At 42.0% G+C, this 14,307-nt stretch overlaps 1 protein-coding gene and 1 pseudogene across 4 annotated transcripts; both read left to right on the top strand.

Annotated features, from left to right (window-relative positions):
- The first annotated feature begins 277 nt into the window (after nt 1-277).
- Nucleotides 278-7,676, top strand: LOC148724904 (uncharacterized). 4 transcript variants are annotated; one of them, XM_088731254.1, is made up of 9 exons: nt 278-551; nt 3,916-3,948; nt 4,229-4,270; nt 4,356-4,412; nt 5,060-5,097; nt 5,383-5,416; nt 5,738-5,779; nt 5,902-5,986; nt 6,458-7,676. In XM_088731254.1, the coding sequence occupies exons 1-9, from the start codon at nt 293-295 to the stop codon at nt 6,462-6,464; spliced, it is 597 nt and encodes a 198-aa protein (XP_088587380.1). In that variant the 5' UTR covers nt 278-292; the 3' UTR covers nt 6,465-7,676. The 4 variants fall into 4 exon arrangements, with proteins under 4 accessions (XP_088587380.1, XP_088587381.1, XP_088587383.1 ...); XM_088731255.1 differs by lacking the exon at nt 4,229-4,270; XM_088731257.1 differs by lacking the exon at nt 5,902-5,986 and having other exon boundaries at nt 5,738-5,750.
- A 2,520-nt stretch (nt 7,677-10,196) lies between these two features.
- On the top strand, nt 10,197-10,997 carry LOC148724903 (uncharacterized; annotated as a pseudogene).
- Nucleotides 10,998-14,307: the final 3,310 nt, after the last annotated feature.

Below are 14,307 nucleotides of genomic sequence, written 5' to 3'. Positions count from 1 at the left end.
GAGCTGAATCCATACTTTTACTAGTCATATACAGCTGTATGAATGAAATTTTATTTAAATTGTGCCAGTGATTGTTATTTGCAATTTGATCCTCACAATTTGGTTGCAATTAGATATAAAAGGAAATTTTAAAGGTTTTCCTTTGGAGGCCATTCCCCCACGCAAGTGATGCAAGCCATGTCAAGTCTTAAAAAAAAAACCAACCACCAAAAATATTAATGAATAAATAAATGCTTAAAGACTTGTCATAGACTTATAAAGACTTATGCATAGGACTAGTCTTATTCTTGACATGCAGATTTACAACTCCTTTGATTTCTGTATTGTGTTCACTTCAGCTGCTCACCAGCCTGGAATTGTGAAAGTACGCGTGTACTCACAATCTGAAACGTTTCTGGGAGAAACAGAAGTCCGTTATATAGACCTGATGAACAGGGTTGTCTCTGAGGCTGTACAGCATGGTATTGAAGGGGTTACCAAGCTGTATGGTTTAATGGGAAAACACAGCATTGATTGGTGGAAACAGAGTGCATCTGTCAAGCAGAATCCAGGTGGGTATCTCACATGTTTTTTAAAGTTTACTTCTCGCAAATGATAATCATTTAGTGTCAAGAAAATTTTTACATGCTCCAGTTTATAACAATTAAGGCACATTTACAAGTTTTAAGGAGTAAGTTTTATGTTCATATATGCCAGTGATCGTGGTAATATCATTAGAAGGAGGACTCTGAAGATTTTCTGCCCATTGTTAAGTTTAAGGTCCTTACTAATCAACAGCATCAGAACAATTTATACTCTGATAATTCATGGCACATACCAAGGTGCCAACTAGTATCTGATTACTGTATTTACTAGAATAAGCACCAAATTATCCCCTGCCACACCCCTCTCGCAACACACAAACAAACGAGACAGAAAATGTTTGGGCATCTTTAATAAAAAAAAAAAAAAACAAAACGAGAGGCCTCCGGGGCCCGAGGAGAAAGAAAGAGAAAGAAAGAATAAGTTCGGAGGCGCATGACAACTTGTCTTCAGGAACTTCGAGAGTCATATTAACAATGTCGTAAATGACTACCCTTGTTTCGCCATGTTCCATCACGTTCACCTTCTTGTACCCTAGTTAACCCATGTTCTACCATGTTTACCCCAACTACCCTCGTTTAGCCATATTCTACCACCTTCATCCTCATCTATCGTAGTTAACCCATGTTCTCCCACGTTTACCCCCATCTACCTTAGTTAACCCATGTTCTGCCACATTTATCCTAGTTTACCCATGTTCTACCACGTTCACCCTCATCTACCCTAGGTAACCCCTGTTCTACCACGTTCACCCTCATCTACGCTAGTTAACCCATGTTCTACCACGTTTACCCTCATCTACCCTAGTTAACCCATGTTCTTCCACGTTTACCCCCATTTTCCCTTGTTTAGCCATGTTCTACCACGTTCACCCTCATCTACCCTAGGTAACCCCTGTTCTACCACGTTCACCCTCATCTACCCTAGTTAACCTATGTTCTACCACGTTCACCCCGATGTACCATAGGTAACCCATGTTCTACCACATTTACCCTTGTTTAGCCATGTTCTACCACGTTCACCCTCATCTACCCTAGTTAACCCATGTCCTACCACGTTTACCCCCGTCTACCCTAGTTAAGCCATGTTCTCCCACGTTTACCCCCATCTGCCCTAGTTTAGCCATGTTCTACCACGTTCACCCTCATCTACCCTAGGTAACCCCTGTTCTACCACGTTCACCCTCATCTACCCTAGTTAACCTATGTTCTACCACGTTCACCCCGATGTACCATAGGTAACCCATGTTCTACCACATTTACCCCCATTTACCCTTGTTTAGCCATGTCCTACCACGTTCACCCTCATCTACCCTAGTTAACCCATGTCCTACCACGTTTACCCCCGTCTACCCTAGTTAAGCCATGTTCTCCCACGTTTACCCCCATCTGCCCTAGTTTAGCCATGTTCTACCACGTTCACCCTCATCTACCCTAGGTAACCCCTGTTCTACCACGTTCACCCTCATCTACCCTAGTTAACCTATGTTCTACCACGTTCACCCCGATGTACCATAGGTAACCCATGTTCTACCACATTTACCCCCATTTACCCTTGTTTAGCCATGTTCTACCACGTTCACCCTCATCTACCCTAGTTAACCCATGTTCTCCCACGTTTGCCCCCATCTACCCTAGTGAACCCATGTTCTACCACGTTCACCCTCATCTACTCTAGGTAACCCCTGTTCTACCCCTTTCACCATCATCTACGCTAGTTAACCCATGTTCTACCACGTTTACCCCCATCTACCCTTGTTTAGCCATGTTCTACCACGTTCACCCTCATCTACCCTAGTTAAGCCATGTTCTCCCACGTTTACCCCCATCTACCCTAGTTTAGCCATGTTCTACCACGTTCACCCTCATCTACCCTAGTTAACCCATGTTCTACCACGTTTACCCCCATCTACCCTAGGTAACCCATGTTCTACCACGTTCACCCTCATCTACCTTAGGTAACCCCTGTTCTACCCCTTTCACCATCATCTACGCTAGTTAACCCATGTTCTACCACGCTTACCCACATCTATCCTTTTTTAGCCATGTTCTACCACGTTCACCCTCATTTACTCTAGTTAACCCATATTCTCCCACGTTGATCCCCATCTACCCTTGTTTAGCCATGTTCTACCACGTTCACCCTCATCTACCCTAGGTAACCCCTGTTGTACCCTTTTCACCATCATCTACCCTAGTTAACCCATGTTCTACCACGTTTACCCCCATCTACCCTTGTTTAGCCATGTTCTACCACGTGCCATGTTCTACCATGTGCGTCAACTTGGCAGTTATCTGCGCAGCTGTTTTTGATAACAGATGAATGGGCTTTTGCCCTGATAAATTTGACCTAATTACAAAATTGTATATCGATGAAATGTTTTCCGGAGATGGTTCAACATCTGTTATATTTATAACTTTTATTACGCTTGCTAATAAAACTGACTCATAATTTGTCCATGGTCCGCATGTTTGCGGCATTCCGGTCGATGATAGGAACTCTGATCATTTTAGCCTTTTATGGATTCCGAGTGATCTTTTTCTCTTCACCCCTGACGGCTTTAAGGTAGGGCGAGAACTGGCACCGTACACATTTTTGCAACCGATACAGTAGCACGAAGTGTGCATCCCTTAAAAATGTCCAAAAATGTCATACATTCTTTTGAATCAAAAAATACATACACACGTTTAAAAAACGTTGCAATTTGAAAATATATAGTTATACCTTTTCTGTTTTCATCTAAAGGGTGATAGACGATGCAGGTATGTTTCAAATCAAAGGATCCATACCCTGAAGAACTGAAAGAGAAATGCCCTTGTCGGCAACTGTTGTTCCTTTTCTACCAGTTTATATCGGTTGTCACCTTTTTTTCTTGAGAAGACTATTGCTGGTTTAAGAGAATATTTGAAGGTGTAGTCTGATCGTCCGGGTGAGTGTAGTCCTGAGAAGGCTGTTGTCGGTGGCAGTGACTGACGTTTCGAAAACCTGTGCGGAAGTCATCTACTGACAACAATCACTCACTTGACTCTGATGATGACTTCCGCACAGGTTGTCGAAACGTCAGTCACTGCCACCGACAACAGTCCTTCTCAGGACTACACTCACCCGGACGATCAGACTACACCTTCACATGTTACCCCCGGGTTCAAACCATTTACTGCATTAAGAGAATATTGTTACCTTGAAGGCCTTTTTGATGTTTTTAAAATCTTTTCATTAAACTGCTTTGACCAAACTATTAAAGACTACACACCACAACAAGTACATAAGTACATTACGCTTCTGTGATATTTATGGTTTGCCAAATCATTGCTTTATTTTCTTGTTTTGCAGCTTTTTCATCACTGACTACAAGTACCGCATCTAGTACGTGCATCTCAATTGAATTTAATGACCTAAGTACAAGTACTTTACCATAAAAACAACTAAACCAGACTTGTTATCAGTGAAAGTACGTTAAAAAAATTTCACAAAAATTTAAGTTTTTTATTGTCTTCTGGGCAGTGTTTTATTTGGTTTAAATAACTATCCAAAAGGAAGCTTTTGACTAAACGAACAGATGAAATATAACCCTGGGATTAAAAATTCGCTAGAGGAAGAAAGATAACTCATTGACGCTCCTTTTTCTAAATTGATTCCTTAACAGGTACAGATAAAGGCGAGACAAGCTCAACTAGCGATTTTCAGGGCAAGTTATACAACTGAAAGTAAAATGCGGGTTTGAAAAGTAAAATGAAGAAAGAAAGAATACTTATAGAAGCTTCTTTTTCTAGTTGAGTCCCCAACAGGAACAGATACAGGCGAGACAAGTTCCTCGAGTGATATTCAAGGCAAGTTACAATTTTCAGCGTCAAGTGTATTCCCTGCCTTCAGTTAAGTTACTTGTATGATATCTGTTTAATCACAGGATGAAGTTTTGAATCTATTTTATGCAAGCTTTTTCCAATATTCTTATTCAGTGCGGGGTGCCCTAGAATCATACATTCCTTGGGTTATGAATAGCTCACTTAAAAACCCCATGGTAAAGGTTATAAAGCATGCACACCTGCATCGTCTAAATATGACAACATTTTATAAGTTCTTCCTCACGTTGAAACTTCAGAAAAAACCTAGCGAAAAATCTAGCTATTGAGTAATGAGAGATTGAAGTAATGCGATAAACCTCACAATGATGTAGTTTTTTCATGCCACTTATTAGCTATGTCAGCTTTTCCTTCAGGTGATGTATCAATAGATGCTGAGCAAAGTACTCTTAAAGGAATTTTGATGAACTTGATCTCCTTCTCCCCTTATTATTTGATGGATTGTTCAATTAAAATTAGCCATATTAAACATAAATATAGAAGCAACAATAATAATGTTCACACGGTCACAAAGCAAGGTGTTCTCCATTAAACTGGCGAAGATCTATCGTTGGCTCCACGATCTCTATATGATGTATACTTTTGATTGTTACACATCTCTTAATCTTTTTCAGACGTGATAATTGTGCGTGATACTGAAAAGAAAGAAAAGGTATTCTTTTTTGTTATGGTACACCCATAAAATACGTGTCCTGTTCCGGGAGATCTAATCTCTTTTTTATACGTTTTTATATCCTGCAAGAAACGTGAGTGCATCTTTGTTATTATAAAATTACTGTAAATCGAAAAACGAATTCCATGGAAAAAAGGGGAAGAAACCATTTCTTTTACAACTTTGCTGTGAGGTGAGATCAAAGCAATTTAATCATCGCTGTTCTCAAAGTCCATATCTGCACAAACGATGTGACCAAATGATGTTTTTGTCCACTGTTTATAGAAAGTGGGGAACCCGATGTCTTCAAAAGTTTCAGGTAAAAATCCATAGTATTTAACTATGGAGGATGGAAACTTCATGGTTTAATTCATTGCTGAAGAATAGTTTGTCGTTAGAATGTGGAGGTTGAAAAGCAGAAAGTATACGAAAAGATAAAAATAACTAGATTCATTTTTCATTGAGTATATAATCTAGTCACGCATAGAGGGTGTGCAAATGTGGAACGTTTGCTGGAAATTTCACTCGTACATGTCAACTACCGGTCGGTTTTGCATTTTCATCATTGCCTAATGATTCTGTTGTATGAGAAGCAGGAAGTAGATTTTTTGTTACATGATATAGTTCTTCTTTTCTTCAGCAACTGATAGAAGGCAAGTATCAAAGATGAAAGAGCGCAAAGGTATGCAAAAAACGTGTAAAAAAAGATTTTAGAACTTCGGTATAATCTTTCAAAACCTACGTTGTGAAATGTCATATGCGCCGTTTCCTTTTTTTTTCCTTCTGACACAAACCTGTCTTCAGGAAGGGGAAAGAACAAGTTAAGAGATGCGCTTACTCCGGCTGAGGATCTTCCCGCGAAAAAAGTTCGCAAAAAGATTGCTATCAGGTACTTAAACTTTACATGAAGCAAGAACAAATTATGGCATGTTCAATATAAGATGTAAAGGTCCTACAGTATGGAAGTCTATGAGTGAAGAGTCTTTCAAAATTAAAGGAATCAGTGCAATACGATCTCGTTTTGAATTATTATCAGAGATATGTATTTATATCATCTTAGATTGCAATTCTGTCTTTTCCTAAATTATCTTCTTAGTTATTTGTTTGTTAAATTCTGTAGACCTTTATAGGCCTTGATAAAAAATTATTTTGTATAATATGTATTTGATGCTATAATGTTGTTGCTGATCAGTAATTCATTTTCATTCAATGTTGTTGTCTACTGAGTACCTGGCTCCGCTAGTCCCTATGGTTATTCCAGATAGCCAATACTCTTTTTTTTTTCAATATTGTTTTTTAACTTGACAAATACAAGAGTAGAAGTAATGATTGTCGTTGTTGTTGTTGTTGTTGTTGATAGGGAATGAAGATACTGAACGTTAATGCAGGTGGAGATGGCCAAGATCTTTCTTAATTCGATATTGCGTTTAATTAAAACCTATCGTGTAAACGAGAATGGCAACATCGTTACTACCCGCTGAGGGGAATTAAAGTTCACCACTAAATGTTATCCGATTCGTACTGGTTTAAATTGATAATGAGAAGCAATAGTGTTAATCCGTGGAGAGACACTATCGGTCCGTAGCCCGCGGAAAATCAGTGAAAAAAATTTGAATGCTTTGACGGCCGCGAAGTTAGGCAGATCGGTAAAACAATTATTTTTCAATTCTGACAGGTATAACGTATTATTTAGCCAATGTAAAGTTGCGAATTAATGAAATTTGTGATAGGCTGTACGCATGAATACATATTTGAGTGATCCGCATGTAGTGGGTTTTGGCTGTTTTTCAATTACCGCGAGGAAGAAAATTTGGTGGTGAACAATAAAGACAATAGAGGGTTTATCGGTCTGATAGTTGCCCCTTGGAATTTTGATGTTCTTTAAAATAGCATATTTGCCCCCGGATAGTGACTTTTGAACGTATTTGTATGACCTGAATAGAAAGAGATTGTTATTGAAGGGTGAAAATGGTACATTTCGTATTTACTTAGATACGATTTAAGAAATAAAACCAAGGCAAAAGTCCTCGGTAAAATAATGATTTGACGTGGTTAAATGTATTTTTGTGACATGAAAGGCGTCACGTTTTCTCCGCAGGGTGAAAATAGTTGATTTCAAAAAATAGTAAATCTTCTTATCTTATTGCTTTGCAAAATGTATAAAAATCCTTCTCATTGATTGAAGATTAATCCAAATCCTCGTGAAAGTCACCTTTCACTTATTGGAAAATATATCTGCATTATAGTTTTAATCTCGTTACATCTCGCCTGGTTTCGTTTCGTTTCGTTTTGCAAAATATTGTACTAGTAACAATTAAAAACATTTTACCAGAACATACAGTACCGCCTGAGAAATGATCGATCTGGTTTAAAGTTCTGATTGGTGGCGAAATGTCCTCTGTAAAAAAGAAAAAAAGATCTGGCCGGCTTATAATAGTGACCCGTAGTTAAATAGTTTTGTTGTGTTAGGTCATACTTTTAGGTGATTAGATTTTTCCTAACGGATATCACTCCAAGACTTCTTCCATTGACTTCAGTTAGAAACAGTAACTTTAATAATAAAAACTTGCATTACTTTACTTTGTAACTTTACTTAGTCGTCGTGATACCAGGGGCGTTTCTCTCTTGGGTAAGTAAATTGCATAAATGCTCGAAGTGGGAGTTTTGTTATCGTTAAGAACCCCGTCACCATTCCCGAGGTTTCTTATCTAAACTTTTGCGAAATTAATGCACTTTAGGTAGGCATCTTTTCCCCGGAAAAAAAATTAATCAATGCTTTTGTAAGTGCGTAATCAATCGAATATCTAGTCCCTTATAATGTCCATCAAAACCTGAAACGTATTACAATCAAGGCAAATTTTTACTTCAAGAACTTTTTACAAGATAAAACGATAAACGAGCGATGTTACGCTGGAGAGAAAGAAGCAACGGAGATGTAGAGGGTGAAAAAGATAGCATTAAGTCTATAGGAACAGTATGAATAAAGTACAGCTTTAGAAGGGTTGCTCGTGGCTTTTATCTCCTTCCATTCAGAGGAAAATGAAAGAATATGTAAAGGGATTTTCAATCTACTTTGGAAGCGCTACTTAACGCTTCTTTTCCCAATTTTCAAAAGTTTAAGTGGTGCGAGGGGGTCATTCTTAAGGTTGTAAATGAACCGAACGTAGCAGATAGAGGCATCGTAGCGGAAAAATCAATCGAGCACAGCACTTATTATGTAAGCCCGAATTGAGACGAGCGTACACTGAATTGTTTTTTGGTTTGTGCGTCAACTTGGCAGCTATCTGTGCAGCTTATCCAGATGAAAGATTAAAGGGCTTTTGTCATGATGCTTTTGAACTAATTACAAAAGTGTATAATAAGGAAATTTATTACAAGACTCGGGCAGTCAGAGGGCCAATAACTAAAATCAAACAATGAAAATGCTGTATTGCCGGTAAATATTCTCTCAGTATTGGAAGGGCATTTTCTCGAATGGTACCTAATGATACCGCACTTGTGTCCCTTCGAACTTCAGTCATATAATAAATCTCGTATTAACCAAGCTTGCTCGGGAACGTACTGGAAGAATATCATTCCTCGGTCTATTTTGTACGGACCTCGCTACGCTTGGTCCGTACTCTCAAGACCTCGGTCCGATATTCTCCCAGTAGGGCCCTCGCGCTTGGTTAATAAGATATCTGTTTCCAGCAGATAGCTCAACATCAGTTAGATTTGTAACTTTGATTACACTTGCAAAAAGCAACGAATAAAAATTTGTCCTTGTTCCACGTATTTGCAGAGTTCCTGTCGACGATGGTAATTCTGATCCCTTCGGCCTTTTCAAGATTCCAAGTGACCTTTATAGGCTGTCGACTTGTTCTTCAATGCGCCTCTTAATCCATTACTTTTTGGGCTTCGATAAGTAATAAGCCATCATTCCTACGAGGTGTAACACGGCTTCAAAATAAGGAACATGGGTTACCTAGGGTAGATGAGGGTGAACGTGGTAGAAAAATGGCTAACCAAGGATAAATGGCAATAGAAGGGGGTAGAACATGGGTTACCTGGGGTAGATGAGGGTGAACGTGATAGAACAAAGCTAAACTAGGGTAGATGAGGGTAAAAGGAGTAGAACATGGGTTACCTATGGTACATGAGGGTGAACGTCGTAGAACATGGCTAAACAAGGGTAGATGGGGGTAAACGTGGTAGAACATGGGTTAAGTAGGCTAGATGAGGGTGAACGTGGTAGAACATGGGTTACCTATGGTAGATGGGGGTTAACGTGGTAGAACATGGGTTAACTAGGGTAGATGAGGGTGAACGTGGTAGAACATGGCTAAACAAGGGTAGATGGGGGTAAACGTGGTAGAACATGGGTTAACTAGGGTAGATGAGGGTGAACTCGGTAGAACATGGTTAATCAAGGGTATATGGGGGTGAACGTAGTAGAACATGGGTAAATTAGGGTAGGTGTGGGTTAATGAGGGAGAGCAAAGGTAACTGATAGAACAAGGTTATGTAGGACATATCGTGGTACATACATGAACGTAATAATACGTAGTATTGATGTGTATTAGTTATTGGGACATGATATGGACCTAACATGAACGCTTTACCCGCTGTGAGGCGGCCGATTTAGTGAAGGTAGGTCGTAACCAAAACCCGTCGGTAAAGAAGGTGCCTTGCCTTGGCGTTTACTGGCGGCAGAGGCCATGCAAAAGAAGGTACAAACAGGATCGATACGAAATGAACAAAACAACTCGAACGACCGAAACAAAATGATCATATGACACTGACGCGTCGGTCAATGACAAACCGGTAATGGCGTGGAGTCCTGGGGCTAATTAAGTTATTCCTTAGGAATATTAACCATTCCTCACGTGTACAGCCCTTTAGATTTGGATATTGTGACAAGTTGCGTGACTTTTTTATAATGCTCTATTGTGATTCTGTCAATCAGCTTTTGTATGCGTCATTGTCCGGGCATGTGCGGGGACCTTGTGTCATTCGAGGAGAGCACGTAGTTCGGTCGTGCTGGCAGTGTGATTTTTTTAATAAAAAACGTTTAAACCTCTATTTGCTGTTTCTTACATGGTGGCAGAGGTCACAGGACCCATACGGACGGAAGACTACTAGTATGGCATCAGGATTTAGTTTACCGCCGCCGGCACCCCTAGAACTTCACGATCAAAACGCCGCAGAGAAGTGGAAGAAATTTCACTTAGCATGGACAAGCTATTCTCTGGCTACGGAACTTAACAAGAAAGCCCAACCAGTCCAAGTTGCTACTCTCCTCACAGTCATAGGCGAAGAGGCTCGCGATGTTTATTCCACGTTTACAGATTGGACCGAGGAGGGCGACGAGAACAAGATTGCCCCGGTTTTGACGAAGTTTGCCGAATATTGCCAACCGCGAAAAAATGTCCCCTTTGAGCGCTACCGATTCAACCGCCGATCACAAGAAGCAGGAGAAACATATGACCAGTACAAGACCGCACTTCGTAAACTCGCCGCGGGATGCGAATTCAATACCATAACTCCGGACGAAATACTCAGAGACCGTTTGATTTTTGGCATACGCGACACAAAAGTCCGGGAGAGATTACTTCGCGAGGCTGCTCTCGCCTTAGCCAAAACAGACGAGATTTGTCGCGCCGCCGAAAGCATGCATGCCCAAATGAAAGTTGTTGGAGATGCCACCGAATCGGAAACCAACAAAGTAGATCAAGAGCGTACCTCTAACGTAAGAAAACCAAAGAAGAATATGCGGAGAAGACAACAGCAAAGTCAACGCGGACGTAACTGGAGAGAGTGTGACAATTGTGGATATCAACATATGGAAAACTTGGAATCCTGTCCCGCACTCGGTAAGGAATGCCTGAAGTGTGGAAAGAGGAATCACTTCATAGCGAAATGCAAGTCCAAGGAGATCAAAGCCTCCGATTTAGAAGACGAAGAAGCCAGCGAAATGTACCAAACAGACGAAGCAGCCGTGGAGCTTGATGATTCACAACTGGTCACATTGAAATTAGAGTCGGGTAACTTCGTTCGTTTTCAGCCGGACACTGGCGCTCAGTGTGACGTGATGCCACTACATATTTATAAGAAGGCATCCAAAGACGAAACACTTGAAAAGGTAACTCACACCGAGGCATCGCTTGTCGCCTATGGGGGCTCGAAAGTTAAGGTCATTGGTTGCGTCAGCATCCGCGTCTGGAGAAACGAAAGGTCATTCCGTCTGGACTGCCGTTTAGTCAACAACGCTAAACTACGTCCTATCCTTGGCATCAAGTCGTGCTTAGCTATGGGTATTATCCAGTACAAAGATAATGACCTTGTCCACAGGCCTGAGACTGGAAGTGCTTCGGTTTTTGCAGTGGATGCCCCGCGTTCACCTTTAAGCAAAGAGGCGCTCATGTCAAAGTTCCCAGACGTTTTTGGTGATGGCCTAGGCCAACTGGACGGTGAATACAAGATTAAGTTAGATGAAACGATCCCCCCAGTACAGCATGCTCCACGTCGCATCGCAGTGGCATTAAGGCCCAAGCTTAAGGAAGCATTAGATGATTTAGAAGCACAGGGTGTCGTAGCTCCGGGTGGATAGTGACCAGTTGTGAATCATCAAGCTCCACGGCTGCTTCGTCTGTTTGGTACATTTCGCTGGCTTCTTCGTCTTCTAAATCGGAGGCTTTGATCTCCTTGGACTTGCATTTCGCTATGAAGTGATTCCTCTTTCCACACTTCAGGCATTCCTTACCGAGTGCGGGACAGGATTCCAAGTTTTCCATATGTTGATATCCACAATTGTCACACTCTCTCCAGTTACGTCCGCGTTGACTTTGCTGTTGTCTTCTCCGCATATTCTTCTTTGGTTTTCTTACGTTAGAGGTACGCTCTTGATCTACTTTGTTGGTTTCCGATTCGGTGGCATCTCCAACAACTCCGGGTGTAGCACAGGGTGTCCACGCCCACCAGGTGGATAAACTCCGTTGTCGCAGTACCAAAGAAGAATGGAAAGTTGCGCATATGTCTGGACCCCAAAGATCTGAATCGTGCAATACAGAGAGAAAATTATCAGCTTCCGACAGTTGAGGACATTGCGACACGCCTCCATGGAGCAAAGGTCTTCACAATTATGGATGTCAGGAATGGGTTCTGGCACGTCAACCTTGATGAAGAATCTTCATACCTGACGACCTTTCAGACCCCCTTCGGTCGGTATCGCTGGAGGCGCATGCCATTCGGAATCTCATCAGCTCCGGAAGTGTTTCAACGGAAAATGCACGAGCTTATTGAAGGCATGACGGGTATTGAGGTGGTGGCAGACGATTTTATTGCAGTCGGTTACGGTGACACGTTTGAAGAAGCGGCTCAGGATCATGACAAAAATCTTCTGCTCTTCCTCCAAAGATGCAAGGAAAGAAATGTTCGCCTAAACTTAGAGAAGCTCAAGCTGCGACAGCCACAAGTACTCTTCATTGGACACATGGCCACTGCTCAGGGACTGGGAATAGATCCCGCCAAAGTCCGAGCTATCGTTGAGATGCCACCCCCTACAGACAAGCAAGGAGTACAACGTCTTCTGGGACTGGCTCAGTACCTGGCCAAGTTTCTTCCACATCTCTCCGATACAACTAAGCCTCTAAGGGACTTAACACAGAATGACGTACAGTGGGTTTGGAATGAACCTCAACAGACTGCATTTGTGAAGTTAAAGGAAATGGTTACGCGCACCCCAGTTCTGCGTTACTATAATCTCAAGGAAGAAGTTACACTACAGTGCGACGCATCCCAGTCCGGCCTAGGAGCCGCTCTGATGCAGAATGGGCAGCCTGTTGCATACGCCTCACGAGCCCTGACACCGGCCGAGACACGCTATGCCCAAATTGAGAAAGAACTCCTGGCGATAGTCTTTGCTTGCGATCGTTTTGACGCCTATGTGTATGGCCGAGACCTGTTGAATGTAGAAACGGATCACAAACCCCTGGAGGCGATCTTTATGAAATCACTGGCATCAGCCCCCAAACGACTCCAGAGAATGTTGCTGAGCCTGCAGAAGTACAGTCTCAAAGTGAAATACAAGAAAGGAAGAGAAATGCTGCTGGCAGATACCTTAAGTCGCGCCTACCTACCAGAAGTGAATGCCACCGAGTTCTCCAGAGAGTTGGAAGACGTTGACCACCGTAGCTGGCTCCCAGTGACCATTGACCGCTGGCAACAGCTGAAAAATGCAGCCGCAGATGACCCAGTACAGCAGAAGTTACGGGAAGTGACCAGAGGCGGATGGCCGGAAAATAGAGCTCAAGCACCCGAATGTGTTCGCCCTTACTTTGACGTGCGCGATGAGTTAACTATCCAGGACGAGCTTATCTTCAAAGGTCAGCAGACTGTTGTTCCTTTAGTGATGAGAAAGGAACTCATGGAGAAGACGCACGCGTCTCACATTGGTATTGAGGGATGTCTGCGCCGGGCCAGAGAAACCCTGTACTGGCCACGTATGGCCACAGAACTGTGAGAATATATTTCCAAGTGCGATATCTGCCTATCCCATCGCAATGAGCAAGGAAAGGAGCCAATGCAGTCACACGAGTTCGTTGCACGCCCGTGGGCAAAGATTGCCGATGACCTCTGTGAATTCGATAACAGGGTGTTCTTAGTTGTTTGCGACTACTACAGCAACTTTATTGAAGTGGCCCGCCTGAGCAGCATCACTTCCCGAGCCATCATTAGGGAACTGAAAGCCATATTTGCAAGATTTGGAGTTCCAGACACTCTGGTCACAGACAATGGTCCACAGTTTTCGTCCGCCGAGTTTTCAGTTTTCTCCAGGGCCTGGATGTTCGAGCACAAGACATCCTCGCCGGCCTATCCTCAGTCGAATGGAAAGGCAGAGAATGCAGTTCGGACAGTTAAGAATTTGTATATGAGAACGATTCTTCGCAGTAAAGCACTATTTGGGCAATAGTGAAAATCAGACCTGAAAAAAATTTCAGGCCTGTACGGGATTCGAACCACTGACCTCTGCCATACTAGTGCAGCGCTCTACCAATTGAGCTAACAAGCCAACTGGGAGCAGGCCATCAAATTAATTCTATATAAACCCGTAGATCAAACAACAACAAACATATGAAACATATGTGTGAACTGCGGTTATGAGACGTATATGAGAACGATTCTTCGCAGTAAAGCACTATTTGGGCAATAGTGAAAATCAGACCTGAAAAA

The sequence above is a fragment of the Stylophora pistillata genome, chromosome 8 (assembly GCF_964205215.1).
Source record: "Stylophora pistillata chromosome 8, jaStyPist1.2, whole genome shotgun sequence".
Lineage (NCBI taxonomy): Eukaryota > Metazoa > Cnidaria > Anthozoa > Scleractinia > Pocilloporidae > Stylophora > Stylophora pistillata.
The sequence above is the reverse complement of the archived record's forward strand: the minus strand, read 5'-3'. Positions and strand labels throughout refer to the sequence as shown.

Excerpts from the sequence above, each read along its gene's own strand:
- LOC148724904 (XM_088731254.1), top strand. The coding sequence starts at position 293 with ATGCAGATTTACAACTCCTTTGATTTCTGTATTGTGTTCACTTCAGCT. Across the intron at positions 3,949-4,228 it reads GACTACAAGTACCGCATCTA|GTACAGATAAAGGCGAGACA; the intron begins GTACGTGCATCT and ends ATTCCTTAACAG. Across the intron at positions 4,271-4,355 it reads CTCAACTAGCGATTTTCAGG|TTGAGTCCCCAACAGGAACA; the intron begins GCAAGTTATACA and ends TTCTTTTTCTAG.